This window comes from Xenopus laevis, chromosome 3L (genome assembly GCF_017654675.1).
Source record: "Xenopus laevis strain J_2021 chromosome 3L, Xenopus_laevis_v10.1, whole genome shotgun sequence".
NCBI classification, from domain to species: Eukaryota; Metazoa; Chordata; class Amphibia; order Anura; family Pipidae; genus Xenopus; species Xenopus laevis.
Window position 1 is genome coordinate 61,041,549 of NC_054375.1, and position 15,854 is coordinate 61,057,402.

A 15,854-nucleotide genomic window follows, 5' to 3' on the forward strand; every position below is an offset into this window, starting at 1 on the left:
TATCCAAAAAATTACTTTGAATTTTGAATTTTATACTTCGAAAATTCCCTCGAATACACTCGTCCCTTGATAAATCTGCCCCTTAGTGTATAGTCTACTAGAATTTAACTAGAAGCCTGTTTTGGCCAAGCTGTCATTCCATCATACTGTGCCTCATTATTTAAGTGCTCAATGAGTTGCAACCACATGGCAAATGTAGAGTAGTTCAGTTCTGGATAGATGAATAATGGTGTCATACGTCATGTGCCTGGCACCAGCTAGACCCAATAACTAACTGTACCCAGTGTAATGGGAGGCTTACACAGAGCCTTTAAAACAAGAAGCTTGGAACAACATTATCCAAAAACATAAGACCACAATGACCAAGAGTAGAATGCTTCTTAATTTTAAAGACAGCTATGTAAAAGGAAAATTATTGCAGTGACAACCTTGAGTATAGACTGTCTTGCCTGAAGAAGCAACTAAAAGTGGACAAACGAGGCAAAGAAGATATGGTGAAGGCCTGAAATTCAAAAAATAAGGCCCACAGTGTTCAAGAACTTCTATACTGCATAAACACTCTTTCTCTTTCCCCTGCATACATAGTGATGCCATAGATATGTTGCCAGCTCCTGCTTGATTAAAAGAACTAAGAATAGCTATATGTAGAGGCCATGCCAATGTGCAAAACAAAGAAAGTTCAACAGTAAAGTGTTTCAAAACTGTCAAGAAGATGCAGCTTTATAAATAGTCTATTACAAGCATGAACTGCTACGATGTATGAGGTCTAATCAACACAATTGTGCTTTTTTTAACTCAGAAAAATAGCATCTGAAATAGCATCTATGTATTTCAAAAATAGCTGTCATTATATGCTATGCTATATACTATTAAATATGGATTATCATTTTATTATTATAATTTTTATAATTTTTATAAGAAGTGTGAAATTTGCCCTTAATACTTTTGGAATTGCATTGTCTGTTATGAAGAAACATTTTGGTATATTGTAGCTAGTGAAGAAACGTTGAAAACCTAGTTAAGGTAATTTCAAATGACTTCAAGCCTGCAAAATTTCTCTTTGCAACCTACAGTAATTTAGAAATTGGAAAGAAGTGCCTTTTTTTCTCAATTTAGCTGTTCTCAATGTGTAAAGTAAATGAAGATATGCAATGGAAGTGGAAAACCTTGATTACACCTGTGCATCATCAATATGTTGCCTGCTTGTTCTGCGTTTTGTGTTTGAGATCATTTTTCATATTTCTTTCAGCATTATAATAGTATTGGTTGCAGCAGACAGCTTGACAGGTTTTTTTTGGCTAACATTACTTTACCAGAAGGGTTGGGACTATACATGACATGAGAATACTGAATAGCCAAAGTCTCCTATCTTAATCATTTATATGATCTAAATGAAGAGTGCAGTAGTAATAACCTTGGTTACAATGGGTAATTTGGATGCATGTAATCCAGTCTACCACGTCCTTTGCTGTTTCACCTTCAAATACATTTTACATGTACTTTTCCTTTCTTCTCTTAATTAATTCCCCATGTTTTTCTGTACTGTACCTATATTAAAGTTATTTTTCTCATAAGATACTCAAATAATTTCTGTTATCCAGTATATAAGAGAAAAAGTGCAAAGCATTCATAACCAGGTTTGTTTTTCATTGAAATAGATTCACATTTTGATAAATACAACTCAATTTCTAACTTCTATACAATAACTACTTAGGGTAATTGAGTGTGATTTTGAAATTGCACTGACAATATTCGCTTTCTTTCTACATCCAACACAATGCTTAACACTATCAATCAATGCAACATTTGACAAGATAATCAAATGTTAAACCTTGAAAATAGAATCAAATGTTTTATACCATATACATTAGAGTAAAAAGTTATCACTGTTAATATACACTCCTTAGACTGACGCAGAACACTGGTAAAGGTACTCTTCTTTGATAGACATTAAATGCATGTAGTGAATAAAGGTTAACATGCTGAAACATGAATGATAATAAAAAGCAAAACAACGTGCGGAGGCAGCTGATGCAATAAATCTGGCTTTAATTCTGAAGGGATAACAAATAAAGCACAATACATTATGCCCATGAAAAACATTGATACAGAATAGTATAGAAGGGATCAATACAATAATTTAAAACCATATACAAGTTGATCTTAGATTTATCTGATAGATCAGTCTTTATGCTCAGCAGTTGCTTATTGTGTGATTTAAATAGCTAAATACTGTAACATTATTCTATATATTTGAGCCTGGATTCCAGTTCGTCTGAGAAAATTCATCTGCCAATACCCCTTTTTTGTATGGATAAGCAGGTTTTACACTTGATACAGATGCACGGAACAGTCTTCATTGCAGCCACATCAGACAGGGGCAGAAGAATATGAAGTAGCTTGCCTCAGTCGGAGTGAATTTTTATTAAATTATTAAAAATCCAACTTATCTTCTATTTGGTGTCTGCTTGTAGGTCTACTTTTTGTCTGTTCTAGTGTAATTTGTAACTCCTGAAGACTGCTCTTGGTCAATTGTCTGAATGGTCTGACAACAGATTTCTTGCACTCTCTTTAAAGAGCAGTGATTGAACACATTAAATGCACACATATCTGGAGTTTTTAGTAAACCTGAAAGACATTACATTCAAGCTCAAGTAGATGAAGAAGGAAAGCAAGTGCCTGAAGAAGGATAACATACTTGTATGGATTACAAGTCAGAATGTCAATGTAAATAGTTGTCATAGGTATAGATAGGTATCCTTAGAGGATAAAAACAAACCAAACTCAAAGGCTGGATATTCATTGTCAAAACCAGATGGATCAGACTGTGACAAGGGATGGGTGAATTTTTTCACCTTGTTTCACCGAAACAATGTCGCCCATAGACTTGTATGGTGTTGTGCGTCAAAATAAATAGACGAGTGTCAACAAAAATTTCACCACACGATAAAATTTGACGCCCATAGACTCTAACGGGTGTCAGCGACATTTCGCCAGCGAAACGGGTCAAATTCGCCCATCCCTAACTGTGACAAGATTTTCCGTAATTTCCACTGAAGCCAGCTCTGACTGATTTACCAATATTACTTTAAGATAAAAAAAAAATTTTAAGGAAACTTATGAGCGAATGTGTGCATAAGATAAAACAAATACATGAAAATCTTGGCCCTTTGATAGTAAAATGTATTAGTATTTAATAGAGAACGTAGATGGATTTTATTTTTTTATTTTATTTTTTATCTACAGTATCTATCTATCTGTAAAATAGTTAAGGTTATCATAGCAATAATAACAGATGGAACAAACGGTGTTATCTGTGAAATGCTCAGAAAAAAAGTTTTTCCTCAGGGAATGAATTTGTCTTTTTATCCTGCTGATCCATTTTGCTTTTTCTGGTCTTTTTTGTTGCTGTACATATTTCACCTCTTTTATGCTTAGATTCTGTTACGTTTGAGAGCCAATTTAGAGTAAAGAAATCCCTGACCCTGCTGCTTAGTTTAGCTTCCTTGTCTCCAAAAAAGAAAGTCATTTGTAAACCACTCACAATTTTGTTCAATAAAGAAATAGAAAAGTAAAAAGTATAATAACAGAAACTTCTCAAAAGAAAGTTGTAATGGAGACATGATAGGGATGAAACCACAGAGATATCTGTATACATATTTATAGGTCCATAGAAATTAAATGAATGTAAAGCATGTACAGTATATGAATACATTGAATTTGGCAGATTTTTTTGGTTCAGTTCAGTAAATAATAACTAGAATGGTGTTTCCTGATACCACCAAATCAATTTAAACTTGCACATACCCTTTAATTATATGTGGTGCAGGGTCTCCTAGACGTCTGGCAACATCCCAGGATACTTACTCCATTTATTATGCCAGAATGGTGTTTCCCCTGACAATGACATAAACAAATCTGTATTTTTATTAAAATGTTTCTCTGTAGTCATAAATTAGAATAAGAACATGCTGGATTTCTATTTCTTAAAAATAGTAAATTGCAATTTTTGCAAAGGTTTACAGATGAGAGAATAGGAAAATATTGCTCTTTTATTTTTTGGTTTCCCTTGATTCACATGCACAAACTATGTACCTCAATATATCATGAAAGTAAGACAAAATACAATTAAAAATGTAGGAGACATTAATTACCATTTCTCCATAATGGTCATGGGTTCTGAAGGCCTAGCCATTTCCGACATAGCTTCGGACATTTATCACCTGCAACAAAGACCCCACCAACGAGCTAAAGAATGGTGTTTATGTAGCCTGGGTGAAATTGCTCAGCTTCATCCATTTGGGAAAACCGTATGGTTCCCAACGATGTCGAGTCAATACTACAAGTGGGTTGTGTTATTTATTAAAGTAAGCATACAATTCATATTGTTATTGCAAGCATACAATAGAAGTTTGGAATTGTTTTGTGATTGGGTTGAACAAATGGTATGTGTTTTATCTCTGCAGAAGTAAAACCTTAATTTTTTCTGGTCGAGGTTCAAGGAACCTTGAATTTTCCATGAAGAAAAAACTTGAATTCTTAGAGATTTATCATACCCCAAAGTTACTAAAAATATGAATCTGAAAATACGCCATCTCAAACCTGTTGATGTCATGTAGAAGTCAATAAGTCAATGGCAGATGTCCCTAAAGTTGTTGACATCGTGATCAGTGCTGAATAATTTGAGAAATTTGGGGTTTTTGGCCGACAATCTGAAACCTGATAAAACCAAGTTTTTGGAGCATCAATTGTTTTTTCGAAAATAAATTATTGATAAATGAGTTTAAATCAATAGTTAGGTCGACTTTGCAGAAAAAAATGAAATACATTTGAGTTTTAGTAAATCAGTCCCTTATTGTACACAAGGGAATGAAACTGCTACTGTACTGTTATTGTCTGGTAGTCTTCCTATTATTTTTGGCTTTACGTGTTTGCATGATGTAACCACATTATTGCCCCAGCCATGTGCTTAATTTGACATTGCATTACAATACAATTATTATTACCAGTATATGTATGTGTTTTGCAGGAACAATTACGCTATTGCTGGATACTGCTATTTCAAGGGGCACACAATTATTTTTTCTTTTCCTGGAAAAAGACACATTCCATCCTGGCATTGCTCTCTCCCACTTTGACCTTAATACTTGATAAATGCACTATATAATGTTATTTTGGTGTTGAGATGTACTGTTTGAGAAAAACATAAAAAAAGGAAATTAGAAATAGCTATTGTCACTGAATTGTTACAGGAAAGAGGTTAGAGTGAACTAATGGTTGCAGTTACTGTTTAACATTAGTGAGATAGATAAAAATTAGTAGGGCAACAGAGATGGGGTCAGCTACTATGGTCACCAGATTCTCTGTTGAATTCCATTCAGACTTCTGTCTAATCTGTAAAGATACATGCAAGGAATGTCTGCTGTTTTAATCCAGGCTTCCTAGGTACCACACATATTAGAAAGTTTGTATTTATTTAGGGAAAACATGAATGAAATGGATGGTAATTATGGCTCCACTTAAAAGTGAATTAGCATTTTACTAATCTGACCCTTTATCTTTCTTTCTGTTGGTAAACTTAGGTTTTATTTAAATGCTTGACCTACACAAACTTTTTCAACTTGGGGAACTTTCACTTATGGTTATGACTATGTTATGATTCCCTGTTCTATGTAATAATATAGGTGAGAGCAAATGGTTCTTCCTCTTTGGTCTCCAGTATGGATGGACGAATCTGACCCGTCTCACGTCACTGAAAATCCTTAAAAACTGCAAAGATTTGCCAAAATGCTAAGGTCTATGGGTGACAATTTTTTTTTTGAAGCGAGACAATTTTTTTCACCCATTGGAGTCTATGGGCATGATTTTAGCCACAAATTTATGCTCATCCCTAGCTCCACCTGATGAACAGGGTGAATGCTGCCGGGGAACCGGAAGTACACAGTCCTAGAAAAGAAGCTATGTCCAAAAGCAGGGGTCCCCAACCTTTTTTAAATGTGAAATAAGGGCTTTGATTGGCTATTTGGACTGGCGGTGTATGGCAGGCTGTATTTGGCAGTACACCTGGTTTTATGCAATCAAGACTAACCTCCAAAAATCAAAAATAAGCACTTGACTTGCTTTGAGGACATTGGGAGCAACATCCAAGGGCTTTGTGAGCAACATGTTGTTTGCAAGCCACTGGGTATGGATCACAGCCCTAAAGGAACTATCCCTTTAGTGAAATACAGACAGACAGATTTTGCTAGCGAAAGCAGCATTAATCTCCAACTAATGATTGATAGATTGGAGGTAGCTCTCATACAAAATACTTGCCTTAAATTTAAGGGATGCATGGGGTTATGTAATAAAAGTTTGCCCAGGGGCAGTAACCCATACCAAACAATCAGCAGGTACAATTTACCGGCCACCTGTTTAAAAGCAAACATCCTATTAATTGCTATGGGTTATTGCTCCTGGGCAAACTTAGTGCCTTTTAACATTTTGGGATTGTGTTATACTCCTTGGACAATTTCATTGGATGGAGACTACTGGAGGGTAATCAAGTAACATTTGCTTATTTAGTCATTGTCCTCTATCTGCTAGATGTGTGTTACGTGTTGAATATATCGGGGATTGTGTCTTCTATAAATGAAATGGTATGAATTCCTATTTTAACACAAATCTGTAATACATATTTATTTATATAATTGCCTTTAGAACAATAATTCCATCGTTATTAGATTCAGAGAGAGCTTTTATGATACTTAACTGGTTGGTTGGTTGCGGCATTTACATAATGGTAACTTTTAACTTGTTGTCTGGAATGAACTTTTATGACCTTGTCATACAAAGAACTGAACAAAGTAAAAATATGTACTTCAATAACTGTTTATTAATAAAAAAAAAAATGTAATACCATTAACATTTACAAGCAATGAATATATAAAAACAAACGCAAGAATTGCATATATGCCCACAAAATAACAAGCTGATGGTAATAGGGGCAGCTACTTGTTATAATTGCTATAGATTTAATGCCATTTTTCTTCTATAACAACTAAAAACACAGAATTACATAAGAGTTACTAATTAACGCAATGAACTATAGTCATTTGCAAGAGACCTTGATAAAATAGTCTCTCTTGTTATATTTTCAGCTAAAAAACCCCATACACGTGATCTAACTGTTTTTCTAACAGTTTCTAGAGTGTTTCAGAAGCTGAATATGTTGTATATGTGTATGATATTTAAGATTTTTCTGTTTCATTGACAATAAATTATAAAAAAATTGTATTCCCCCAAATATGTATTTTTACCATGGATTCAAGTAATCCATTGTGCCATATTTTTCTAGGGTTCCTCTAAGGTTTTGCCCAATGATCACATGCTAATGATCACAAGTCAGCTTGAATAATGGGATAATGTTTATAACTCAATGTACTTCTAATGCAAATTTTATTTATTGATATGTTTGTGGTACTGTAATCATGTCTTCACAACAGTCCTACAAATATCATAATTTTCTGTTTTGTTCAACAAAACCCTTTAGATACTGTTTATGGATTGGAAAACGACGCATCCTAAAATGATATAATTACTTTCCCCAGAGATCTACAAGAATGAACACAGTTCTGCAGGAAATAGCTTTTACTGTATGTTTCATATATATTTCTTGTCACAAAAGGATATCATTTTTTGTAGAAAAGATTGACCTCTCCTATCGTATGACATGATATTCATACCTTCAAAAACCTGGAGGCACAGGAGATGTAGACATTCAAGTTTTGTTATAGGTACAAAAATGTAAACAAATATGCGTTTTAAAATTGAACAAAATTAACCCTAAACCATTTATTGGTGTACAGCAAAAACATGCTTTGTCAAAGTTCTCTACTTCACCTACTATATTAGGCAACTGGAACAAGAGCACACCCTTAGTACCCATTTTGAGAGCACCTCTTTCTGGGGTTTTATTGTGATCTGCTACTTATGCTGAATAAAAACTCTGGTAGGAGGTGCAGAGCACAATGTGGGAAGATGCAGGTGAGCCCTGTGTCCACCACTTGCCTGCCATTTGTGGATGCAGAAAGTGCAGAAAAGGTGGATTGCCCCAATTATTGCACTTTGCTCCCTGCCTTCCACTGGGTAAATGACCCATCAAGCATTCAGTGTTGTCACTGAAAAAACTAAGAATACAGCCAATGGTAACAATGCTTTGGTTTCTTTTGACTAGGAGGCTGGTTGCTGTTAAAGGGGAAAAAAAGTGTATATTACATTTTCATTTTTGCTATAGTCCCCCATTGAGATGTTTTTCTTCACATAAATTGTCATTTTATGTTTTGGTATTTTTATAGAAGGAAAGGTCTACATACTAATAAAGTTTTGGGTGCTAAAACACACCTTTTAATACAATGTACCAATATGTTAAAAGGCTTGTTCTAATGTTACAGTGAGGATATGCAAAGCATATAATACTTATTGTATTTTCTCCTTTAGGGAAAATGCTATGCATTCATTCCATTATGCGCGTAAAAATCCTTTCTGGAAATCAGCATCATATTTCATAAAGCAGGCTCGGAATCTTGGCTAATACCAGAGCTTATTCCTGTGTCTGAGTCCGTCTCATGAATATCCATGTTACACAACGTCGTGGTAAAATCACATGTTGCATCAGTTTTATTAACTATGTAGTTATTTGCTGGAAACAGAGTTTGACAGTTCAATGGATTATTTGTATTAGTAATGCATAATGATTGAAGTTCTTCTTCCAGTCTTTTATATTCTCGCTCTTGCTTTAGCAGTATAGAATCTTTACATCTGATCTGCTCCTGAATACATTCAAAACGATCATGCAACTGTAACCCTTGCTGGAAGCTGTCATCAAGTTCTTTTTTGACATTAGTTAAGTCATATTCTTTGAATTTCTCTTCGTTGTTATAGAAGGATTCCTGGTCTTCATTTTGAGTCATATATATAGAAGATATCTCTTCCTCAATTTCAGTGGAGAGACTGCTAATAAGGTTTTTCAGATGACTTAGCTTTCCTTCTAAATTCAACAATTCTTCTTGCATCCATTTCTCCTCAACAAAATACTTTTTTGGGTGTTTTTTAGAGGTTTCTGTACTTTCACTGACTGGTTTCAAATACAGGTTTTGGACATAATCTTTCCCAATGTCCTCTACTCTCGCCAAATGTAAATTGGCTTCCTTTGACTCAATCTCTTCATTCAGTTCCTCTATTCTTTGGATTTGCTGTTTGATGGTATGCTCTTGAGACATTATTACATGAATAAGTGTCTCTAAATTGTCTCTGTCTTGAAAATCGATGTCTTTTTTAAGGGTGGCCAATTTTCGAAATGCTTTTCTTATAATTCTCTTACGTTTTTCTAGTGGTAAAGCTTTGATGTGGTACGCTGAACTACACGGGTGATGCTTCCTATCTACGCTATGGGTAATTTTAGCTTCAGCACTCTTCCACATTGGGATAGGAAGAAAGGCATCAGCTTTTACAAGAACGAAGTTTAAGTTGCTCTGTTCCTTCCCCCATGCTTTCCACAATTTTAAGATTTTTGTTGGAGGAGGCAAAACACGTTCAAAACCTCTCCATTTTTCCACAATGAAGTATTTACTGGGCTGACTCAAAAGAAACGTGTTGCCTCCAGCTTTCGTATCATGGTCCTCAAGAAGAGCTTTTACCACATCAGCACAGGTTGTGTGCTTAGTCAGTCCCAAAACTATTTTTTCTTCTTGCCCAGCCCATACAACAATCTGGCATTCCTCATTCTCCATGTCTTCACTGGATGACCTAAGAAATAAGAAAACCATTACTATTATCTTTAAGAAAATATAAGTTTAACTCCATAGGTTCAAAGTTGGGCATGTTAATCTCCTCCCTGTAACAAATTTATTTTCCTATAGCAGTGCTCATATTTACTTTTCACAAACAAAGGTAAACAAACATATCGTATATTCAGTTAGGCTCCATATACCTACGTTTCAATTAATTGCCAAAGCCTAACTTGTGCACTGGGATTTCACAAACAGCTTTTTATTTTTAATGTATTATGTAGTTTAGAATTTAAATTAATTAATTTATTGTATTTTATGTTTATGTAGCCTTAAGCTGAACTATTTTGCCCTGAAATAGAAAGAAAATTAGTCAAAAATGAACACCTGTTTGTTTGCAATCACTTGTATGGGTATGGGATCTGCCACCCAAAACTAAAGGAAGGCCATCTTCCATAGAGTCCATATTAATCAAATAATTTACATTTTTTAAAAAATATTTCTTTCTGTAATAATAAAACAGCACCTTGTACTTGATCCAAACCAAGATTTAATTACCCTTATTGGAAGCAAAACAATCCTGTTGGGTTTTATATAATGTTTACATTATTTTATAGTAGGCTTATCCAGGAAACCCCAGGTCCCATGCATTCAGAATAACAGGCCCTATACCTGTACCAGTGTTTGTCAGCTTGGCATGCTTTTTTAGGAAACTACTGTCTGACAAGAACCCTACCAGTACTTGTCAGATTATTACAATGCGATTCTATGGTGGAATTTAAAGGCTCAATAACATCCTGTTTTTGGGACATGGGGAGGCACATTTATCAAGGGTCGAATTTTGAAACTCCCATGAACTCGAAATTCGACCAATCAAAATTTATTAATAAAATGTCATTTTTAAAACTCGGGTGACTAGAATCTCAGAAAAAAACTTGAATGTCAGGAAGGCTGCAAACTACTTACAATTGATCCCTGGACCTCTCCCATTGACTTAAACAGCAATTCTACAGGTTTTAGGTGGCGAATAGTCGAATTTGAGTTCTTAAAAGGCCAGAGTATGATAAGTTTTGAAAATCAAATTCAAATTTTTTTAAAAAATCGAATTTGAATAACAGTTTTGAACATAAAAAAAACTCGAAAATTCGAATTTGAATTTTTAGTTGATAAATCTGCCCCTTAAAGATGTTGCACTTAAAATGCCTGAAGTTAATTCTTGGTTAATACTTCTATGTGACAAGTATCAGATTAGAAAATATTATCATACATTATGCACTGATGTAGTCTTAATTCTTAAATTGTTATTAGAAAAAAATAACAACTACTTATTTTACCATATACTTTTGGCCTCACAGCCTTCCCCCACCCATAAAACATTGAAATTCAGGACAAACGACATTCCTCAGGATTCTGTTTCCTAAGTCTTCCCCCCCCCCAGCACCATGAACCGGCTAAACTCAAGAAGTGTGCCACTGAAACTTATCATAGAACTAACAGAACATATAGAAAACTTACAAATAGTGCAAAAAGTTCACTTTAAATTGCATAGGCCCCAGGTTCCAAGATAGAAAAACACTGGGAATATTATAAAGACTACACAACAGGGTTAAGTGTCAGACAGCAGTACCTAATATAGCATACCTAATAAAATCTTGCCTTCCACATATATTAAGATAATACACATAAAAAATATAGTACGTAACATGGGAACATCATGTTGTAACTTTTTAAAATCTGCAACAATACAATCTGATCTCAGTTGTGCAAGTATTTCTTTAGCATTAAGGTCTAGTACATATGAGAAGCCTTATTTATTTTAGGGCTGAATCGTAGTTACAGTTATAAGAGTATTTGTGCCTGAACAAACACTATTACTCATGATTCACCTCTTACATACTCAAATACAAATAATGACTGCTTTCTTCCCCCTTTGATTTATGTTAGTTTATGTATAATATAAAACACTTTCAATTGGAACGGGGTGAGATGTTAATGTTGTGTTCAAATATTTCCTCTAAATTTAGTAAACAATCTCATAATAGCACACAGCAGTTACAGACATGTTTAGGGTGTGATAGTTATACTGTCAGCCTAGTCAGTTTACAAATATCTATTTAAAAATGTAGTCTCAGTGATTAATTAGTTCTTTGAGCTACAAATCAGGAGCAAAATAAGTGCACAGAATTTCATTATACTTTACAAAGCAGATTTGAAAAAAAAAAAATTTCTTGTTTCTTGCCAGGTCTTTCTTACGTCTGCAGATAAAGTTAGAGGACACAATACTGCAACAAAGGTGTGCCAGAGCAAGTCATATAAATGTAATATTAATAGGGCGTTTAAGAGCTCCATTCAATCATTCCCAATAGAGAGCTCCAGTCCTGAGCTAAAGATAACTGCCAGCTTTATTATGAGGGCACTGATATTTTGCATTGCCGCACACTTCAGGGCAACCACTTCCCACAACATTCAGAGAAGTACACTCTGCACATTGCACTGGATTTTCTGTCCTGCAAAAGCAACAAAGTACAGTTAATTGTGCACGTGGCTAGGAACGATTCCTATCTGGTAGAATGATTTGTACTGTGCAGAAGCTAGGTGCAATTGCATATTTTATGGTGATCTAAGGGCTGAAATTTGAATAGTGGCTCGCTCTTTGTAAATGAGCCTTTAAACTTCAACTACTTCAACAGTGCAGCACAAAGAGGTCAAAAGTAGGGGAACAGTATATTGGACAATTGTGACTTTTCTTGATGAGTACAGGTATGGGACCTGTTATCCAGAATGCTCGGGACCTTTGAGATCTTCATACCTTTAGCCTACAAGAAAATCATGTAAACGTTAAGTAGGCTGGTTTTGCTTCCAATAAGGATTAATTATATGTCTGTTAGGATAAAGTACAAAGTACTGGTTTAATATTACAGAGAAAAAAAGGAAATACATTTTAAAAATTTGGATTATTTGGGAGATGGTCTTTCCATAATTCAGAGCTATCTGGAGAACTGGTTTATGGATAACAGTTTCCATACCTGTATAATATATTTAATATAGGGATCTTAAGGTGTGAGATCCTTTATCTAGAATCCGGTTATCCTGTAATCTGAATTACAGAGAGTCCATCCCCCATAAAGTAAATTTTAAGCAAATAATTCAATTGTTTAAATTATTTCCTTATTCTATATAATAACATAACAGTATCTTGTACTTAATGGTAACTAAACTGCATAAATCCATACGGCAAAACAATTCTAACTGGTTTATTTCACTTTAAATGTTTTTTAATAGACAAGTTAAAGTGACCAAAATTACAGAAAGATCCCTTATCTGTAAATCCCCTGAAGCCAAGCATTCGAGATAATAGATCCCATATCTGTAATTAATATTGTGTTTGCTTAGAATCGATCATCTATTTTTCACAACAGAATACATAATTAAGTTCCTATTCGTATAAGTGTTTTCTGAAAATGATTAAGGCTTTTATGTAGGATTAAATAAATTCTACAGGCGCAAATTCGTGGTGAAATTCTGCATTTTGCTGGCAAAATATAAGGTCAGTCCAAAAAATTTGGTTATGCATCAGAATAGTCTTGCATATAAAAACGGTTGCGCGTCAAAATTATTAGGACGCCCATTGACTTTAATGCATTTCGACAAAATAGGCACACGTATAAAAATTGTGGCGGGCGTAGAAATTGAAGCGCAAAATTATAAGGGTTATAAGGGTTTAGCAAATTTTTCGGCAAATCGAAACGGGACAAAGTCACCCATCACTATGTAGGATAAAATATTTAAAGATTCTAATACAATAGTTTATATTTCCCTGGATTAATATCGCCTATCTGTTTAGATGACAGTCTTGCTGGTGTGCAATTTTGTGCATTAATTTACATAAATTTACAATGGGAAATGATGGGTGACAATTCCATGTTATGACAATAATGACAGATTTATGCACGGAGAGGAAAGTAAGATTCAGGTGCGTTTGTGATGCACAGATGTGTTAATGTTCATGGCATAATTAAAGACATAAAATTCAAGCACAGTAAAGAAACACGCCTCTCAATGGAGGTGAAGTTGGCGTTGGCTTCAAATGATTTATTTTAAGTTTTACATGTGTTTATATGATTTGCTTTTTTTGAATCAACAGCATCAAAGCGGTACCTGTATAAATATGTCAGTAGGATAAGCATCTAGATCTGTTTGCTAAGGGCTGTTGGGAACTTCTGAGTAGTTATTTTTCATTTGCAAAAGTGTATACATTTTCAAGCATGGCTCTTTTATATGGGCCTTGACAGTTTTGGGCTTACTTGCTTTATCTATAATTTCACTTTCTCATAATTTCATACTGCCTAGCCTTGTGTTGAACACAAGCGAATCTGTATTGCAAAAGTATTCGCAGCACAATTTTACTGTTTTTTTTAATATCTTCAGACTTTGAAATGATGAACTTTCAATGATGATCATTGAATTTCAGGCACCCCTGGGTTCCCTTTGGAATCTTATTTTCCTCAAACAAAACACATTTTGTTGCTAATGTACTGCATTGTATTTATTAATATAGCACCAAAATGTACGCAGTGCTTGACAAGGTGTAAACACAAACAAGGGTATTGTTACTGTTATTATAAATCAAACAGTAACAGCATCAGATTGGGGTATAAAATGCCATCCGGCACTTCCACTTTAGGGACCCCAACCTGAGTCACAAGCTCCTCCTTTGCCCCATGCATACTTTTACTTCTCTCCTTTGCAGCCACAATTGGGACGGGGGATCAGGGGAGTACCCATTGTTTTCCAGCGAGGAGATGGTTTAGGCTGGCAGGGCCCACTGGCCCAGTCCAACCCTGTACAGTGAGAATATATACATAAGCATAAGAACTTTCAATACACATTTGGGATAAGGTACCGGCCCCCAATAGTTAGACTCTAAGTTTACATCTTAAACTTTACATATAACCTTCTAATTCGCCTTTTTAAAGTTATAAGAAGAAGCTAATGCATTTGTTGGCATATAACTCTGTTCAGTACAAAAGATCAATACAATTATAATCAGTGTCAGACTGGGGCACCTGGGGCCCACCAGAGAACCTGACCTCAAGGAACTACGCATATATTTCTGAAAGTAAAACAACTGAATAACATTAAATAGTAATTACTCTGATTGTTAAGACTGGTCGCATGGTGCTTGATCTCAGGAGCATTAAGTAGAGTAGAACATCTGAACCTCCTACTCCATTGTCATACTATGGACTGTTTTTAGAGCATGGTTAAAAAAAGCTGGGAGAGAAAGAGGGGACCAGTGTGTGGTAGGAAAATAGCCATCGTTCCATGCTGCCTAGAGCTTCCGTGCTGCCTATAGTGAAATAGTTATAGTTACAGTCTGTGATTAATGGCAAATGGGAAATCATGGCAAAACTTAAACCCTTTAAAAACTCTATTATGAATCCATGCCTTAACCCTCCTTTAAACTACACAGAGACGGCAAGTCTGTTGTTAAATAATAGCTTATGCTTTGAAGAATAGATCTATTTCTAGGGTTAACAGCACCCTTAGTTCAATAGCTTGGCTTCATAAACCAGAAATGAGAAATTATTTTGTGGCTAGACTTTGCAATGAGATCTAAGAGAAAAAAGTAATTAGGAAAGGGGGTGTTTTAAGGGAAGACCTAAGTCTGTGAGGGGCAGCAGCCCTCGACTTGTGGCGAGTCCTGGGCCTAGGGTGGCAAAATATTGGGGGCGGCATTAGGAGTTGTGCATCCCCAGTTCTCTGGCGCTTACGCGAGTGCACTCACGGGGGGGCACTAGGATGACGTGGCCTAGGAACCCCGTGAATGAGGTTAGCTAAACAGGGTTAGTTCTGTCATAGACTCTCTAGGAGAGTAAGGTAGAGAGGACGGATAGTAAGATCAGTTGGAGCTCCATCGAGGATTGTAGTAGGGAGTAGCTTCCCAAGGCTTTTGAATTGCATAAAGTGAAGGGGCCACAGTGGATATGGATTAGAAAGTTGTTCTCCTTGACCAATCCACAGTGTGGGAACTGGACCACTCTGAGGTATATTGCAGAGGAAAATGGATGTACTACCTGACTACCT

At 35.3% G+C, this 15,854-nt stretch overlaps 1 protein-coding gene across 1 annotated transcript; it reads right to left on the minus strand.

Annotated features, from left to right (window-relative positions):
• Positions 1 to 6,854: 6,854 nt before the first annotated feature.
• On the minus strand, positions 6,855 to 10,215 carry rassf9.L (Ras association (RalGDS/AF-6) domain family (N-terminal) member 9 L homeolog; the record flags this gene model as incomplete). Its single annotated transcript, NM_001127886.1, is given in 1 exon segment — positions 6,855 to 10,215. A coding segment is annotated over 1 exon segment (1,263 nt). The 3' UTR covers positions 6,855 to 8,543.
• Between the last annotated feature and the right edge of the window lie 5,639 nt (positions 10,216 to 15,854).